This window comes from Pogoniulus pusillus, chromosome 18, assembly GCF_015220805.1.
Source record: "Pogoniulus pusillus isolate bPogPus1 chromosome 18, bPogPus1.pri, whole genome shotgun sequence".
Classification (NCBI taxonomy): domain Eukaryota; kingdom Metazoa; phylum Chordata; class Aves; order Piciformes; family Lybiidae; genus Pogoniulus; species Pogoniulus pusillus.
Genome location: NC_087281.1, coordinates 20,807,140 through 20,824,962, shown reverse-complemented (window position 1 = coordinate 20,824,962; position 17,823 = coordinate 20,807,140). Strand labels below are relative to the sequence as shown.

Genomic DNA, 17,823 nt, shown 5'->3' with positions numbered 1-17,823 from the left:
ATAGGAGCATATGATCATGTTTCTGATGCATTAGCTACTGCACATAATATGGTGTTTATGCTGAATTTATGTTTTTATGGTGGATTTATGCCAGCTGCAGGGGAACAGACATTACCTGATCTGACACAGAGTGCAGACACATGATACCTCATCCAGCATGAGGTTGGTTAGGATAAAATTACCTTTTCATAAATTTAGGAACAGGCTTAAACCATCAAAATTAATTTGTCCTGCTTTTGAACATGGTGTCAAGTAGCTGCAACATTTTTTATTTGATCTGAGGTATCCTAAACCAGATTTATAATGTCACAGAGACACAGCTGAAGGCCTTCAATGCAAGACATATTTCCCCATCAGCCCTCAGATAGTTTTGGTGGCTTTTTCTCTCTTTCTTCTGTATCCATTTTAAAATGAAGATATCAGTGTTGGATGTAGAATACAGTAGTAGAGTTGTAGTAGCATATACCTAAATGCAACATCACCTTCCTGTCCCCATATGCTTCTCTCATGCTTACAGATTGGAAGAGTGCTTTCTGGTTTGGAGTCACACTACAAACTCCTCTGTTTTCCTCTATAACCCTGGGTTGGTGTAACCAGAAAACAGTTAAAAATCTACCACTCCTTAGGAATGGTTTGTGTTTGTGTGGTTGTGTTTGGATGTTGAAGTAACTTTTCTCTATGGGTTCAGTGTGCTGTAGTGCTGTCCAACCCACATTCATATTCACACCAGCTGTCTGGTATTTGTGTCATATGCCTGCTTTACCAATGGTATTTCAATCATTGAGGAATATGCAGAGCACTCTAAATCTCCTTCTGGAAACTTCCTAGGTTAACGGTAATGACTCCTCATGGACAAGGACTTTGTAGGACCTCTCCGCGTGTCCAGCAGAGTCCTGCGAGCCAGGTTGGCAGGAGGAGTGCTGCCGTCCAGCCCAGTGCTGAAAGAAATGGTCATCTGGGTACCAGCAGCTGTCCAAAAAGCCAACCCTTTTCTAGTGAAGGCAGACACAAAGCTTTTCCGCCCGAGAGGACGCAAGGGGGAGGTGGGTGAAGCCCGCAGACATTGCCCTCTTGGTGCTCCGGCCCGGAGGCAGCGGCGCCTGCAGCATGCTCCCGGCGTTGCTCTGCCGCCGCTAGGCAGCAGCCTCCCTCCTTGCGGCGGGCACAGCATGGTGCGTTCCCGGCGGCTGCAGCGACAGGCTGAGGGCAAGCTTCTGCAGCTGTGGGGAGCAAAAGGACAGGAGGAGTCCCTAATCCTGTCCCCCGCCTCTCTTTGTCTGCCATCCTTAGCCAGCTCGTCGTGTCTTGATACACACTTAATTACCACAGCACGGTGTGAACTTAATCAAATTAGCTCGGTGGTGCTAAGGCAACCATTCTATAGACATCTTGATTGAGCACATCTGTTAAAAGTTTCTTCACCTTCACAAGGAAGGGCCTGTGGTGGTTGGGCCAGGAAAACTGATGGGGTGAGAAGAGAGAGAAAAGCACTGAACGCCAAGTCTGCCATCTCTGTAAGCAGTCTCTGCGAAAAGCTGGCCCTGAGCTACGGATGACAAATGGCATAAGTGCAGGGATGGTTCTGGTGATAAATGACTTACAAAGTATTTAGCTTTGAAATGTAGTTTGTATTACAGTCTTTCTTGCTGGAGGGGCTGTGCTGGTGAAGACACACAGTGAGAATGCCAGCTGAAGCCCTCAGGTGGCAGTGAGAAGCTTTTTTGTGGCATTTCCATCTTGCAGTCCAGTTTGAAAAAACAAAGGTGGGAAACAATATATGGTTGTGAGGGTTTGGGTGTTCCCAAACTTTAGAAATCACCCAGACCAGGCTCAGCTGGCTCTGGAAGTATGAATGAAGCTTATATTTACAGCTAGCACAATATACAAGCAGATATTTACAGTAGATACAGTTATAGACAGAAATAGACAAGGGAAAAGGTAATACAGAAGCACAACAGCCCTCCCAGAAACCTGAGTCCCTAAGAGGAGCTCCCAACTGCCCCTTCACCTTCCCCCTACCCCTCTCAACCTTACCCCAGTCCCAAGGAAGAATGGAGGTTTGGCCAGGGGGTTAGGAAGCAAAGTGGATTAGCCCAAAATGAAGGGTGAGGTTAGAGAGATGCAGCTCAGCCAGCAGCCCGTGTGAGAGTAGATTATCTAATGTTTTTATTTCTTGTTCCTATACTTCTCAGCAAGCCTGTGAGCAAAGTAGACATCACCACTGTTTTCCTTTCACAGCCTCTAATCTAGTTCTTCACACCAAAACATTCTAGCCTGCTCCAAACTAGCACAGTGGTGGCAGGAGAAAGCCATTGCAGCAAAATACCATATAGACGTAGTTCTTTTAGAAGTGAGAAAAGCAGAATGGTGAGGAAGCAGAGGAGATGATACCATGCACAGTGGGCAGGGGAAGAAGGAATGGACTCACTGACAGTCCTGAAGATCATGGTGCAAAAGACAGTTCTGCATTTGCCTTCCACTCTGTTGCCCATAATAGCTGAGGCACCAGCAATTTAAAGTCGCATTTCTTCTCTTGTGACTTTGTTTTCAGTCAAACCCTTAATATTTTACTGAGTTAATATATTAAAAATTAAATGCTGTTTTAATTTCTAAAGTTCACTCAGGTGACTTGACAGAAATGAAGCAGGTTGCTCTTTTAGACATAGTTGGACTCCCAAACAACTTTCATTGCAAGTGACCTGCATTGGTCACCTTTATTGTTTCCAGCGAATTGACACATTTCTACAAAGTATCAGGGAAAGCAGGCTTTCCTGGCAACAAAGCTTTCATGACCCATTTCCCTTTCTCTGAAACAGCACACTTCTGTCTGATGCCAGTTCACCTGATCAACCTTGTCATTACGAGGCAGCTTTACAATTATTTATGGTTTCTGTCTCTGCGCCCAAGTTTTCATCCCAGGTAGGCATTTTTGTGCATCATGCTCCTGCTCTTCATTCTCCATCATGTCCACCACTCCTACTGTGCCACCTAAGGCTGTAATTCCATAATCTGTTTGTTCAGAAAGGTTTTGTATGCTTGTGTTCTGCACAGTACTGCAATTTATGATTCCAGATCATGTTTGCTGCATGGCAGCCAGTCCACTAGCCTGAGCTACGTACATAACTATTCTGCCCTTCAGAAAGCACAGTTACATGCAGAGTAGGTCACAGACGTTTTTTCTCTTCATTACATCTCTGCTACCTGAAGCAGTCATAGCTAAAGGAGTATTCATGTTTGCCTGAAGCTCCTCTGTCACTCCTATTTGTCTGTCACTGATGAGTACACAGAGGCTTGGTGACTGCTCAATCCCAGCTGCTTTGTGGAGAGATGTTCAATTTGCAATCACAGAGCAGAAACCTGAAGTCTCAGCCGTAAGGCTGTCACCAAGACCTTTCTGATCTCACCTCTGTGAGGTTTGGCTCCAGTGAGGAAGTTACAACACTTGATATCCTGGGAGTTTAAAGCCTTTTAGAAGATACATTGTAAGCATCAAACTCCACTGAGCTTTGATAAGACTCATGAGGACATAAAGATCTGGATTTGCATTACAAGATTCCTGCTGATGATATTGGATAAGCAGGGTTATAAAAGGCTATATTAAGAGAGAGAAAAAAACATTAAATTATATGCTGGAGTTTCATTAGATGTTTTTTATTTAAAAATAATAATGCTTTTACTAAACAAGGCTATAAATGGTTTTAATCATGGGATGTCTGTAGTATTCCCTTATTGGAACTGCTCTTTCAGGTGGGAAATAGAAAGGGTTAAGGTTTGTTCCATCTGTGCAGTTGGAATTTTGTTAGGTACCTTGCTTTTTCAAGGTCCACAAGTCTAATCTGTTTTAATTTCCTATTGTAAAAGGGACATCCATTATGGGAGGAGGTAGCACTTTTTACCTGAACCAATAAATGCAGTTTGAAAAAGAAAAAACTTCACATGTCCCTTTGTGTACTCAGAAGCTTATAAAATTAGGTAATATCTGAGTTTTGGGGAGCTCCATTAAGAATAAGAATTAGAAAAAAATAGCCTAGATATGTGATAAATAATTACAAGTAAATATCCATCCTAGACACTGCACCTATTTCCTTTCTTGTAAGTTATACTCTTGTTACCTCCTTCAAAATTAAGATCATTTTGATCTAGAACAGTTATGCTAAAGAAATACATTCAAACCAACATCTAGGACAGAAGGTGGAGCAGGAGGGAGAGAATGAAATGGAAAAGGATGGTGGAGGCACTGTCTCTGGAGGTGTTCAAGCAAAGCCTGGATGAGGCACTTAGTGCCATGGTCTAGTTGACTGGTTAGGGCTGGGTGCTAGGTTGGACTGGATGATCTTGGAGGTCTCTTCCAACCTGGTTGATTCTATGATTCTATGTGAAAGGGTAGCATCCAAGTATCAAGGGACATGTATATACTGACTCAGAGTCAGCCCATGGTACTGGGATGTTAAGTCCTCTGATCATTTTAATGTGAGCACAAACTCCGGACCTGACCTGGCCAGTTTGAATTTAGTTCCTTTCTGTCTGTATGTACTCCCATAGATGACATGAAGTCATACAGATTCAGGAGAAATTTGAATTGCTACTTTTCCAAGTGTAAGACATCTCAACCAATGTTCAGCAAAATGACACCAGAAGGCTGTGCTGCCATTCAGAGAGACTTGGACAGGCTGGAGGGGTGAGCAGGAAGAAATTTAATTAAATTCAACAAGGGCAGGTGTGGAGTCTTGCACCTGGGAAACAACAACTCCATAGATCAGCATAGCTTGAGGACTGATCTGTTGGAAGGCAGCGAAGGGGAAAAGGATTTGGGGGTCCTAGTTGATGGGAGGCTGACCGTGAGCCAGCAATATGCTCTCGTGGCTGTTCTGGAGTGTCTTAGAAAGGCTGTGGTTAGTAGGTCAAGAGAGGTTCTCCTGCCCCTCTACTCTGCCCTGGTGAGGCCACATCTGGAGTACTGTGTCCAGCTCTGGGCCTCTCAGTTCAAGAGAGACAAGGAATTGCTTGAGAGAGTCCAGCACAGAGCCACAAAGATGATTAAGGGAATGGAACATCTCTCTTATGAGGAGAGACTGAGGGAGCTGGGGCTCTGCAGCTTGGAGGAGACTGAGAGGTGACCTCATCAGTGTTTATAAATATGTAAAGGGTGAGTGCCAGGAGGATAGAGCCAGGCTCTTCTCAGTGATGCCTGATGACAGGACAAGGAGCAATGGGTGGAAGCTGAGGCATAGGAATGTTCATTTAAACATGAGGAGGATTTTTTTTCACTGTGAGGTTGACAGAACACTGGAACAGGCTGCCCAGGGGACTTGTGGAGTCTCCCTCTGTGGAGATATTCAAAACTTGCCTGGATATGTTCCTGTGTGGTCTGGTATAGGTGATCCTGCTCTGGCAAGGGGGTTAGACTAGATGATCTTTTGACGTCCCCTCCAGCCCCTGGCAGTCTATGATTCTATGAAAATGTGAGCCTAAGGATTTAGAAATTGTAATTTTCAGCTTTAACTTTTTTTACCACTTTGGAAAAAAAAAATGCAGTGTTAGACATAAAACAGGAAAAGAAGGAATTACTAGAGTGAAAAGAGTTAAGAGTATTGTAAAGACTGTAAACAATATGTTTTTCAGCTCTAGTTGTGGAGTCATTACAGCGAGGGTGGTGAAACAGTGGAACAGGTTGCCCAGGGAGGTTGTGGATGCTCCCTCCCTGGAGGTGTTCAGAGCCAGGTTGTTTGAGGCTTTGAGCAATCTGGTCTAGTGGAAGGTATCCATGGCCCATGGCAGAGGGTTTGGGACTATATGATTTCTAAGATCCCTCCCAACCCAACCCATTCTGTGAATATATGAATCTGTTAACTCTATAGAGCCTATTGTATGTTGGTTGGATAGATTCTGACCAACATTTAGGTTTGGAGGGGGATAGATAGCTCATCAGACGTGTTGTTCTTCTGGTCATTTATCAGCCCCATGTGGACCATAAGAGCACAGATTTATGCATTCTTGGATTTTGTACCATTCTCCTTGTAAATGCTTCCTTTTCTTCCTGCTCACACTCTAAGCCTCCGTGAACTCTTTGAACTCTGCTGCAGTGGAGCAGCAAGCTTTTGGAAGTGCATAGCATAGTGTCTGGCTAAGTTACTCTGGCACGTGTTTCATGCTTTTGGCAGACACTCGCGGTGTAGCAATAGGAACAAAGTGATCTGTCTTCATAAATATCAAGTGGTTATTTCTGGAGGAGAGAGAGATACCTTGCTGAAACACATGCTTTGGCTGGCTAAGCCTTTGACACACTATTGCTTAGATAAAACAACAAACATTCTCATAATCTTTAAGTGCTGCTGCCCTTTAGATAACTATCAAGTAGCAGAGGTAATCATAAAGCAGCATGAGATTTGCGCATTTGTCATCACGACAGTCCATCTAGTCATGTTGACTCTTGTCCTCTCCTCTAATCCTCATACATGTGTAAATCTGGACCAAGTTTAGTTAGAGTTTCAAGTGAGATAGCTGGCCTGGCATTGAATTCAACCTGCAGCCTGAGAAAAAGGTTTTGCTCATGTTAGCTTTTTCCTCCACTAATTCTAGGTCTTGTCAATGTGTCCTGGGCTTCTCTTTCAGCAGGATAGCTCCAAGTTCCAGTTCTCACACATTTCCAGGCCATATATAGTCCTCAAATTTTCTTCTCATTACTGATGGACGATTTTCTGGCCTGTCCTTAACAACTGCCTTTGAGGGAGATTTCTCCAACCCTTCATCTAGTACATCCCAGTACTTCTGTGTCCTTTGTTAATGTCTAAGCTGCATTTCCTATACAGCTATTTAGGTCTGATATTTCTTATTGTGTTCCTGGTAGACAAAGAGAATGTTTTGCTCTTTTCTTCTTTGCACCTCACTGGGTGCTGGTAATCACTGGGAGAAACTAGATTTTTCCAGTGACAGTTTCAGAAATAATGCAAGAACAAGAAAAGATTAGAAGTAATCTATCAACAAACTTGCAAAACACCTTTGAAATTTAGAAGACCAAACATTTTTACCTTGGAGTTGAGGCTACACAGTTCTTTTCGACTAAACAAACCCAAATACTCTCCCATAGGTGCCTTCCCTTCCCTTTTGTTTCTTTTTTTAACCATTTGTATTTTATTAACTATAACACATCTAATAATTCCTGTATGTTATGTGAAGAGGACTCAGTTTTATGCCTAAAGTGTATTTCTCCTTCTTACATTGGTAAGTGTGTATCATGCCTAAAATTTGTAGCAACCAATGAGGCACCAGTGACTAGTATTCCCCATACCCCCACACTTTGGAAATCACCCAGACTAAACTCAGCCAGCTCTGGAAATTGAATGAAGCTTATATTTACAGTTTAGCACAATGTACAAGCAGATATTTACAGTAGATACAGAAATATACAAGGTAAAAGGTAATACAGAAACATAACAGCCCTCCCAGAAACCTGAGTCCCCAGGAGGGGCTCCCAACTGCCCTTCTACCTTCTCTTCCTCCCCCCTCCACCTTACCCCAGTCCCAAGGAAGAATGGAGGTTCAGCCAGGGGGTTAGGAAGCAAAGTGGATTAATCAGAGAAATGGCAGAGATGCTAGAGAGAAAAGCAGCTCTGAGCTCCCCAGCAGAAGTGACCTTATCTATGTTTTGATTCTTGTTCTTATATCTCTCAGCAAGCCTATGAATAAGGTAGACATCACCATTGTTTTCCTTCCACAGCCTGTAACCTAGTTCTTCTCACCAAAACATTCTAGCTAGCTTCAAACTAGCACAAGCAGCAGGGGCCAAGTGGCACACATAGCCACTGCACATCCTCTGCACCAATGGACTGCAGGCAGCTGCAGCTAGACATCAGCTCCAGAAAAAAGCCCAGCTCCTGAGTTTACAGCCTTCCCTACATCAGGAGATGAGACACAACTGCAATATTGTAGTCAAGAGGTCTGCTGTCTGGACCTGCAGCGGGTATTGCCAGAGGCTTAATGGCACATCCAGCATTCCTGCCTGCCTTGCTCATGTGTGTGGTGTGTGTGACCTGAGTTGTAGCTCAGATTTTGTTCCTAAGCCTCTGTTGGAGAATATATCATCATGCTCACCTTCTTAGCAAAAGAAATATGGCCCACCCTGTGCAGCACAAGTAGCTGCTAATAACCCAGTTGCTCTACTTGTTTGGATGTGCTCAGCTTCTCAACATTTTTTTTGGGCTGCTGCAGAGTCCACAAGAACAAGTGGGGAAGGGCAGAGCATTGCAGGGTAGGATGTTTGAGAAAAGAAATGAGAGGTAAGGAGGCTCTACCCCAGTCTGTGACATTTGGCATCTGTAGACATCATGATGAGCAAGAGTTAAAATGCTTTGTTTCACTTTTAGAAGTATTTTAGGGTATTTTGGTTTACTTTCCCTTTGAACTGATGGCAAGATTGCCTACCACTTAGAACTGACATTTTAAATGGTACATTTATTGAAACACAATCTGGAATAGCTGAAAATTGTTCAGCTAGGTGCCAGATTGTGCTCTGGTTGACTATACAGGAAGAAGAGATTTGACAGTCTTCTCCTGTAAGTATTCAGTGGGAATCAGTGTAACACAATTTAAAAATAGCAGAAGTTAAAAAGCACCTCAGACTACAATCCACAAATAACCTACAGGATTGGGTTCCAAAACACAATGTGTGTGCTAACTTCAACACACTCTTCAGCAGCAGATGTCTTTGGGACATGCCATATGACATCTCTAAGTCTCCAGAACAGTTTGAAGCTTTATGCAGGACATCACAGATAGCCCAGGTAGAAGTCTGGCATGTTTGCGAACATCAAGGGGACACAGTCTCAAGTTGTGCCAGGGGAAGTCTAGGCTGGATGTTAGGAGGAAGTTCTTGCCAGAGAGAGTGATTGGCATTGGAATGGGCTGCTCAGGGAGGTGGTGGAGGCACCGTCCCTGGAGGTGTTCAAGAAAAGCCTGGGTGAGGCACTTAGTGCCATGGTCTGGTTGACTGGCTAGGGCTGGGTGCTAGGTTGGACTGGATGATCTTGGAGGTCTCTTCCAACCTGCTTGATTCTATGATTCTATGATCTTGAACCTTCATCCAAGTGGTCAGGTATGCCAAGGGTATCAGCAGCTCCCCAGTAATGGGATTCCAGTGATGGCCTCTGGCAAAGACTCTTATGTCATTAATTGGTTTGGATACCAGTCTCTTCAAGTTATTCACAAGATGGATTGAAGGGAACTCCACTATTTCATACTAGGGAAGTCCTTTCAGGACCAATTGGCCTGTAGTTAGTGTATAGGTTTGCCTCTCACCTGTGGTACAGATTTTTGTGGGAACTCAGAAAACCATAAGCATTCCCCTAAGAGGGCAGCTTCAGTAAAAAACCTAGAGGGAGGCCTAATAATGATGAAGGAAAGAATAACAGGCCCAAACAGTAACAAAAGACTGAGTGAGAGTCAAAGGGTCAAAACTAAACCAGAGTACCGAGGGTGAAATTGGGATTGAGCGCCTACTGCAGTACCATCCATCCCTGAAAGCATGCAGGAAGCAAGCACAAAGAAGCAGGACAGGGAGAGGAAAGCATGTCTAAACCCACCAGGATGACTTCCCTCTCTGGGTGCCCTGGACAGCAACAAATGCCAGGGCAGAGGAGGAAGGAGCTAGAGAGGATGTCTTTTGACTTAAAGAGTCCTTTGGTTGAGAAGGTACCAATAAAGTACTAAGAACGGCTAGCAGCACCTCAGCAGGGTGTTTCACAGGGAGCAAGATAAGAGGCTGTGATGTGTGCTCTTGATGTAGCAGGGTGTTTCTCCTGCAGGTGGGGCACAGCTAGCCTGCCTGCACGACCCTGGAATGATAGTGGCCATACCCACTGCTCAGTGGATTGTTTTCCAATGTATATCCCCAGGCAGCTGTGGAGCATTCACAGTGTACATGTGTGATGCAAGGACATTGCTCTCATGGGGGCCTGGCTGTCTGGCTTCACTTGGCCCAGCAGCCTTCCTCACCTTTTGTACGTCTGGGTAGGATATGTGAGGAAGCCCAGACTGTGTGGAAACAGTTCTTCAGCACAACTGGTTCATGCTCACCAGAGATGCAGGACAGGCCCTATCTCTGCCCTCTGAGAGGAGCCAAAAGCTCTCAGCAATAGCCCTAGTCAGAAGAAGTCCATAACTCTCATCTGAAGGCTGGGCAGCATCACAGGGCGTTCAGGCAGTGGCCCAGCATGGATAGGACAAGCTGGAGGATGGTCAGCACCCACCTTCAAATGGAAAGGCAGTATCTCTGATTGCTGGAATCTAGTTCATCCCAGTGAGACCTAGGAATGGGTCTGGTGGCAAGAGGCTAGATATGCAGATACATAAGTAGGCAATGACCACAAGTAGATGTAGTGCATGAGTGGGAGGGAGCCAGGTGTCCTTCCACTCATCTGCCAGCTCTCAGCTCTTGACTCAGTTGCTTGAGGTGTAGAACACATCATGAGCACTTCAAACACCTCAAGTTTCCAGACTGGAAAACAGAAGCTGCTACAGCATCTGGGCTTTGGGGAGGAGAAGACACAGCAGCAACATAAACATCTCCAATGAACAAGATGTTGGAAGAGGACTGAGAGCTCACTCTGAGGGGATTATGGCAAAATCTGTGAAAAGATTTCTGCTTCTTGTGGAAAGAAGAACAAACCTATAGTTGCCCTCAGTTTAAAGATCTCTGGAGTTTTCACAGAGCTGGATTAATACCTTTAAATGTGATATGATGCCAAATGATTTTCTCTTCAGAACTTGTTCTTCTGGAAAATTCATGGTAGAAAAGAAGATTAATCATTTATTACTCACTTATTTGAAAGAATTTGTTTGCAGTAGTTTAATGAGATGCAGTGCCTTTGGCCTGTAAAGATAACAAAGGAATGATCATCAACACTGCCCTGAAAGAAAAAGAGCAAATCTGTCATTGGTCTAAATCCAAAAGGCCATTTTGTTCCTGTTATTCTACAATGACCCCCTTTGATTTTCATACTGCAAAATAATTCCAGCAGAGATGCAGAATCTTCTGTGGAATTCATGGAGTTAAATATCCCTGCTTTATCTCAGCTGCTTTTTTCAAAGCCCATCAGCAGTAATCTGTGGACTCTCAAGTAGCTGTGCAGTTCAAGTCGGCAAGTGCTGTATTAAAAGAAAGACTTAGGGCATTATTCAGCTACAGAGGACCTAATCTGGCTTCTGGATTTACAGGCCCAAGCAGATTTCATTGGAGAAGTTTTTCCACAACAAATATTCTTGGATGGGCTCCTGACCTGGATTTTGAAAACTGCCATGGAGTAGGATTTCAACAATGCTAAGATTTCACCCTCTTAACAGAAAAGACAAGTTGATGACTCCTGGCTCCCCTGCAATTTGACTTTGACTTTACATGTTGGTCCTTTCTCTCCTGCATCCATGGTAGATAGGTCTACAGCTGTTTTTTTGCCCTCCTGTGGCTGCAGGACAAGTCACCTTTCAAGGGCTTATAACCCTTTTCCCATAATAACAGCATCAGGAAGCACCACTGCAATAATCATCTTTACTGGGAGCTCAGAAATTCCAGCTCATGCTAGAAGCTTCTGTCTGCATTAGCTGTAAAAATTTAGAAGCTTGCAAACATAATTGGTTTTGACAAAAGATAAAGCAACACAAGTCCCACTCCAATCTGCTGTATAATTTCCCCTCTTAAACTCACTTCCTGTGGTTTAATAACACTCACTCTGCCATACTATTTGCTTTTACAGAGTCACATGTGCACATTTCCCATTTTTTCTCATGGCTGTTCAGGTCAAATTTCCTATTATTACTTCAACAGGTGAGATTACTAAAGCTGGCCTTGCCTGCTTGTAATTCCTGCTTCCCATTCCTGAAGGGCAAACCCAGTAATTGTTGGTAAAAATACTCTGAAGAGCATTCCTTTCCATGCTGTAATAACTATGACTAATGTGTTACCAATATCTGCAGATTATTCCCTACACCTCTTAGGTTTCACTCTGTTGAGAAATGTTTAGAACATCACAACTGCCTTAATTGACAGAAATTTGTCCTACCTTGCTTTGGAAAGTGATGAATACTTTGACATGTTGTTGCTTGTACTTTGCTTACTCACTTTCAGACACAGAGTGTGATTTAATCTAGATTTATAATGTTATGAAATTTTATGCCTCAGCTTGTTTAAGTTGGCATTGGCAGCCTGGGATGTGGATTGCTTCTCTGCAGTGCTTGTATAAGTAGCATCCAAAGTCCAAGAAGGCAAAAGAAAGAAATTAAGAGTGTAGATTTTGCCATGCACAGAACTTAATTATGCAGGTAAGAAAATACCTGACATGCATGAATATAACTTGCCCATTTCACTCTTCCAAGAATGATATGGATTGTCTGAAGTGTCAAGAGAGATACACAGAGCTGAACCAAAGATATGTGAAAAATAGACCTATACAAACATAGATTACCTGCTCCTACATGTTAATGCTAGTGTTAACACAGCTTTTGTCTAAGGAAGTCCTAAATTCTGCAGCTCCATGGCAATCTTGGTGTTTAGCCTATTAAACCCAGGATTTAGCTGCTCTTATTTTAAAGAAAAATTTGAAAGCACAAATGGAAAGCAGAGGCTGGCAGTGAAATTTTTGTGTCACAGTGTCAAAGCACAGCAGGACAGAGCTGCTCTGTACTGGAGATGAGTGGAGGTTCTGAGTGGGGTGGGAGGCTAAGAAAGGGGATTACATCTTAGGCTATATACTGTGGGGAATAAGTGAAACAGAGGGGTCTCAACACCTCATTCAGTTCCATCTGCCAGCATGGGCTAAAACGCTCAAGGTTCAGTCCCTGTAGTGGGATCAGAAACATCTTTATAACAAAGCTCTTCCACAGTGCTTGTGGCACAGCAATGCTCATTTGGGGAATTGATATTGCAATTGGTGCTACCCTGCAGCACTTGTTTGAACAACAGCATGCCCATATGCCTCCACAGCATCCTTTGCTCAGCTCTCAGCAGCATTACAGCAAAGGGCAGCTAAAGCCTTAAAAGAAAAATGCTGTTTGTGGACACAGTTTCCTCATTTTGCCCAAAACGGAGAAGGAAGGCAGAGAGACATTCCCAGCAGCAGTGATTCTGGATGAGATTTCTATCTTCTCACCTCATGTTTAGTCCTGAATGGCCTGAAAAACTATCTGGAGTTCCCACTAGTTGCTGATCTTGTTAGAGTCATTTTCTCTCTTTTTTTTTTTAGTATTTATTGACCTTTTAAATATGTTTGGTTTGCTATTTTTTTTCCCCTACAACAGAGAAATTACAAATACAAATCACAAAGTGCTGACTTTGTTTTCTTATCTACCTTAGGACATTTATTTACCCCTTCTTCACGAGAGGCAGACCTTTCCCACTGCAACTGCTTTTTTTTGGCACGTTATTCTGTATATATAATGGCTTCCTCCAGGGGTACTACTTGATTTACTGTGCTGAATACCCAAACGATTGGTGCACCGACATCAGATTTACATCAGGTAATTCCAGCTGCAGGATTCCCAAGATCTAATCTCTGAGCAATTTGTAAGCATTTTGAATTGTGTCATAATTTTCACCAAACATGTGAGTCAAATCAGTTGTGATGGAAATCAGTACAAAACCTGCCTGCTGGCCCAGATAAATAAGTGTGTAGTGCCTTTTCTTTCCCTAGGCAGCTACCTTTGAAGGCATATAATGTAATGTGCCGATTTCAAATCACCAGCCTTGTTTTACTGACACCAGTCCACAGCCTCCTGCTGCTATGGCCTGCAGAGATGCAATCTCAGGCCTCAGCTGAACGGGGATGTGCTCTTGCACAGCCAGAAGTGTCCACCCAGCAGTGGCAATGTGCAAGTGCAAACTATGGCTTTCTCTTCCCCTTCGGGGAGGCTTTACACTTGATGCGGCTATTATGACCAAGAGAGAAAAGAAGGGCAAAAGCTGAGCATAAAAGAGGCTTTAGAAACAAAGGGGCCTTTTTTTCTCATGTAAGGCACATGGGAAGATTAGAGGGTATGCACAGTCTGGTTGTATGTTAGTATGGTTCCTTTCTATTCTGTGACTTAATAGCCTAATTGAATTTCCTCCTGTAAAATCCCTCAGAGAGTAACCGAGCAGAAGCAGCTAGGTGGCATTACACACTTGATGGTGTACAGAGTATGCTTTTGAAGTGCACACACAGAAATGAAGGTTAACATGGAAGTCTGAGGAAATGTTTTGGATATGACAAGTACAAAATAATGAAGGTACTGTCTAGACCTTGTTCCAGACTGTGGATGTAAGCCCAGTCTTTTCAGACAGCATTGCACTGCACCACAGAATTTGCAAAATAAAATTAAGAGCATATTAAATGGGGGGAGGGAGGGAGAAGTAATCAGCATTAGGAGTACTTGAAATATTAAATAAACCCCAAACATTCTATTCTTTCTTTACAGATCTGTACCAACTTTCTATTGCTACTGGAAGTGTTAAGGTTTCATCAGCACTTGGTCTTTTTTTCTGTACTTTGTAGCACACATCACCTCTATTTCTTTTCTTGCTTCTAAATCATTGTCAGAGGTAGTTTTCTTAGTATCCAATGTGGCATATAATGTAGGGCATGTTACCTTCAGAGTTTCTCAACCTAATGCCTGTAGATGTTTATCTAAATGGAGTATGGTCAATGATTTTTTCTGGCCAGAAGCCCTCATCGTCCTTCAGTGAGTAACTGGTCTAGGTGCATGCCCATAGCTCTGTTCAAGCAGCCTCACTGTGGAGTGAGCTGTGCTGAGATAGAGATTCCCATCCTGGCTCCAGTGTGAATGGGCTTGTATTCTCTTCTCTGTGGTCCTCTTTACCCAGCTGTAAAATGAGAGTAATGGTACTTGCCTACAATTCAGTGGTTTCTCTGCAGTAACTGCCACAGCCATGGCTGCCATTAGCCATCAGTATCAGTTAGGCACTTTGTCCCCCTGGTTGATGTTCAATAAATAGTGACCATGGACAGCTGGGAAGTTCAGATTTTTCTTAAACTGGCTGAAAGTGCTCTGGTCTCACAAAAAAAAAAAAAAAAAAACAGTGCTCAGGACTGTCATTGTTCTGACCAAAGTTGCTCTCCACACTGAAACTATCTAATGCAGGTGATGCCAGAGAAGTGTGATCATAGAAGAATCAATCAATCACAGAATCAAGCAGGTTGGAAGAGACCTCCAAGCTCATCCAGTCCAACCTAGCACCCAGCCCTAGCCAGTCAACTACACCATGGCACTAAGTGCCTCATCCAGGCTTTGCTTGAACACCTCCAGGGATGGTGACTCCACCACCTCCCTGGGCAGCCCATTCCAATGCCAATCACTCTCTCTGCCAACAACTTCCTCCTAACATCCAGCCTAGACTTCCCCCAGCACAACTTGAGACTATGTCCCCTTGTTCTCTTACTGGTTGCCTGGGAGAAAAGACCAACCTCCACCTGCCTATTTTCTCACCAGTCACCTGTGCTTCTCCACTTCAGCAGCCCTCTCAGTAGCAGCGCATCTTTTGACTTTAAAAAGAATCCACTCACCTCATGCTAGGTCTCACATATGTGCTGGAGTAGGGACAGCTGGGTGAAGATGTCTTTCTAGTTAAGTTTTTGTTTGTTTCTTAGGCCTCCTCTTGTTTCTGCTGGGAATGGGAATCAACATTCACAGTGATCTCCTGCTGCGCCAGCTGAGGAAACCCGGGGAAGTCACTTACAAGATTCCTCAAGGTATATTCTTATTTCCCACCTCCTCAAAAAGTGAGGGCAGCAAGATAGATGTTCTTTTCTGACTGAATTCACAGCAAAGTGGCAATAATAATAGAGATGCCAGTACTGCACGGGTGGTTGATCCAGATGCCCCTCTAAGCTGCATGGACTAGCATAAGCTGTCTGCAGACAGTCCGTGGCAAGTGACGAAAGTCTTTGCAAACATGTGTCTATGAGGAGAGACTTTAGGAAATAGATTGGGTAATACAGAGAAAAGTGGGAGGCAGGAAGAGAACTTTAGCATTGTAGAAGGGTATCTGCAAAGTAGGAAATATTCTTCTCCATGCCCAGAAAAAAAAGTGTAAACTTTAAGGGAAAAAGTAGCAAGGATGCAAGGTGCAGAATTTCCTTCACACATCCTTCTCACTGAAGAAGAGTGGCCACAGGCCAGAGCACTGCACCAGGAAATATCTAGGTCTGTAGAGCAATATGGATGAGGGTGCAGCATTTTCCTGGGGTTGGTGTTGACTCCTTCTGCTGGTTTATTATGGATGGGAATATCTCTCCCCTAGAGTTTCTCATTTCCAATATTTACCTGCCTCTCGTAGATGATGTGACTAGCTATGAGCCAAAACTGAGATCCAGATTTTGGATCCCTCAAAGACAGTGGAGTTGCAAAATATTTTTTAGGGCCAGAAGAGGATTGACAAATGTTAGTAATTTAAATTTGAATCTAATAATGAACCTTTTCCAAATGAAAATAAATGATTGTGGAAGTGCTGGAAGCCTCTGGGTTAGAAGTGCCTTTGATTCTTAAGTTATATGAGAGTCTTGTGAAAGGTCCTCCTTGTAATTTGTTGTGGCTCCACTAGTTTGATCTCAGTGGGGTTTTAGGTTGATGTTACAGACTCTTTCTAGAAAGATAGCATACTCTACTGCTGACTTTATGGAAAAGAACTTCCCATGTGCTTGAGATGACTGTAGAAGTTACACATTTTTTCTGCTGATGTAGGGGGACTCTTCACCTATGTTTCTGGAGCAAACTACTTTGGAGAAATTGTGGAATGGTTTGGGTTTGCCATAGCAACCTGGTCCCTACCAGCCTTCGCCTTTGCCTTTTTCACTCTTTGCTGCATTGGGCCACGTGCTTATCACCATCACAGGTATCAGACTGTTTCTTGCTGTATGCTGCTGCTTGCTCTTGGAGTGCAGTTTGCAAAATGTCAGGGAGCAGGGCCAGGATTCAAGCTAAAATGGAAATGTAATACTATGTGCAACTAGTGTAGCAGCTTATTTGTGACTGAGTGAAAGAGGCAGTCATCTGGAGCCCCGTGGAGTCAAGTGGGCTTGGCAGTCATTTAATCCAACAGGAGTTACATCACTGCTTCCACCAACTTAAAGCCTCTTTTCAATGAGCTTTTAAAGTGTGAACCTTTCTTAATGACAAGGCAGCTTGCAGGAATGTTAAGGCTCCTCCACAGAGCTGTAATGAGATGGTGCAGTTTTCTTGCATGCATGCACACTCACTCTCTTGCTTATTTTCTTTCAGGTACTATCTCAAGACATTTACGGACTATCCAAAATCAAGGAAAGCATTGGTTCCTTTTGTCTTTTAATGACTGAAACGTGGACTCTGTGTTCTGGTTTAAGAGGGCTTTTTTCAGTTCCTCCTTGTGATGTTAGGTGTGACTCTAATTAATTGTACAAATGATAACCTGGAGTTGCAAGAGACAAGAAAGTAATTTGCAACTGAATTTCTTGGTTCTAATTACAGAGATAATGACAGATAGTGTTGGACAAAGGGGCTACCTGAGCAACATGTTTGCCTGTGGAAAATGGATATGTAACTGCACTGACATCAGAGAAAAAGCATTGACCAAAAACTGATCCAGAAAATTAGAAAGTACAATCCATGACTTCAGAGGAAGTTTTCAGGAGCCACTCCAATTTATAGCACTTCTGCAGCTGCTTCTTCCCGCATCTATGCCATAGCACATGTGCCCTCACTCTGCTGGCATTGCCTTAGCTGTTCATAGAGTCATAGAATCAACCAGGTTGGAAGAGACCTCCAAGATCAGCCAGTCCAACCTAGCACCCAGCCCTAGCCAGTCAA

At 43.5% G+C, this 17,823-nt stretch overlaps 1 protein-coding gene across 1 annotated transcript in view; it reads left to right on the top strand.

Moving 5' to 3' along the window:
• Positions 1 to 17,823, top strand: part of SRD5A2 (steroid 5 alpha-reductase 2) — a 21,473-nt gene extending 3,650 nt beyond the window's left edge. The window contains exons 2-5 of the mRNA XM_064158693.1: positions 13,340 to 13,503; positions 15,630 to 15,731; positions 16,723 to 16,873; positions 17,260 to 17,823. Of these exons, the coding sequence (XP_064014763.1) occupies positions 13,340 to 13,503; positions 15,630 to 15,731; positions 16,723 to 16,873; positions 17,260 to 17,326 (484 nt within the window). The 3' untranslated portion in view covers positions 17,327 to 17,823. The remainder of the gene's footprint in view (positions 1 to 13,339; positions 13,504 to 15,629; positions 15,732 to 16,722; positions 16,874 to 17,259) is intronic.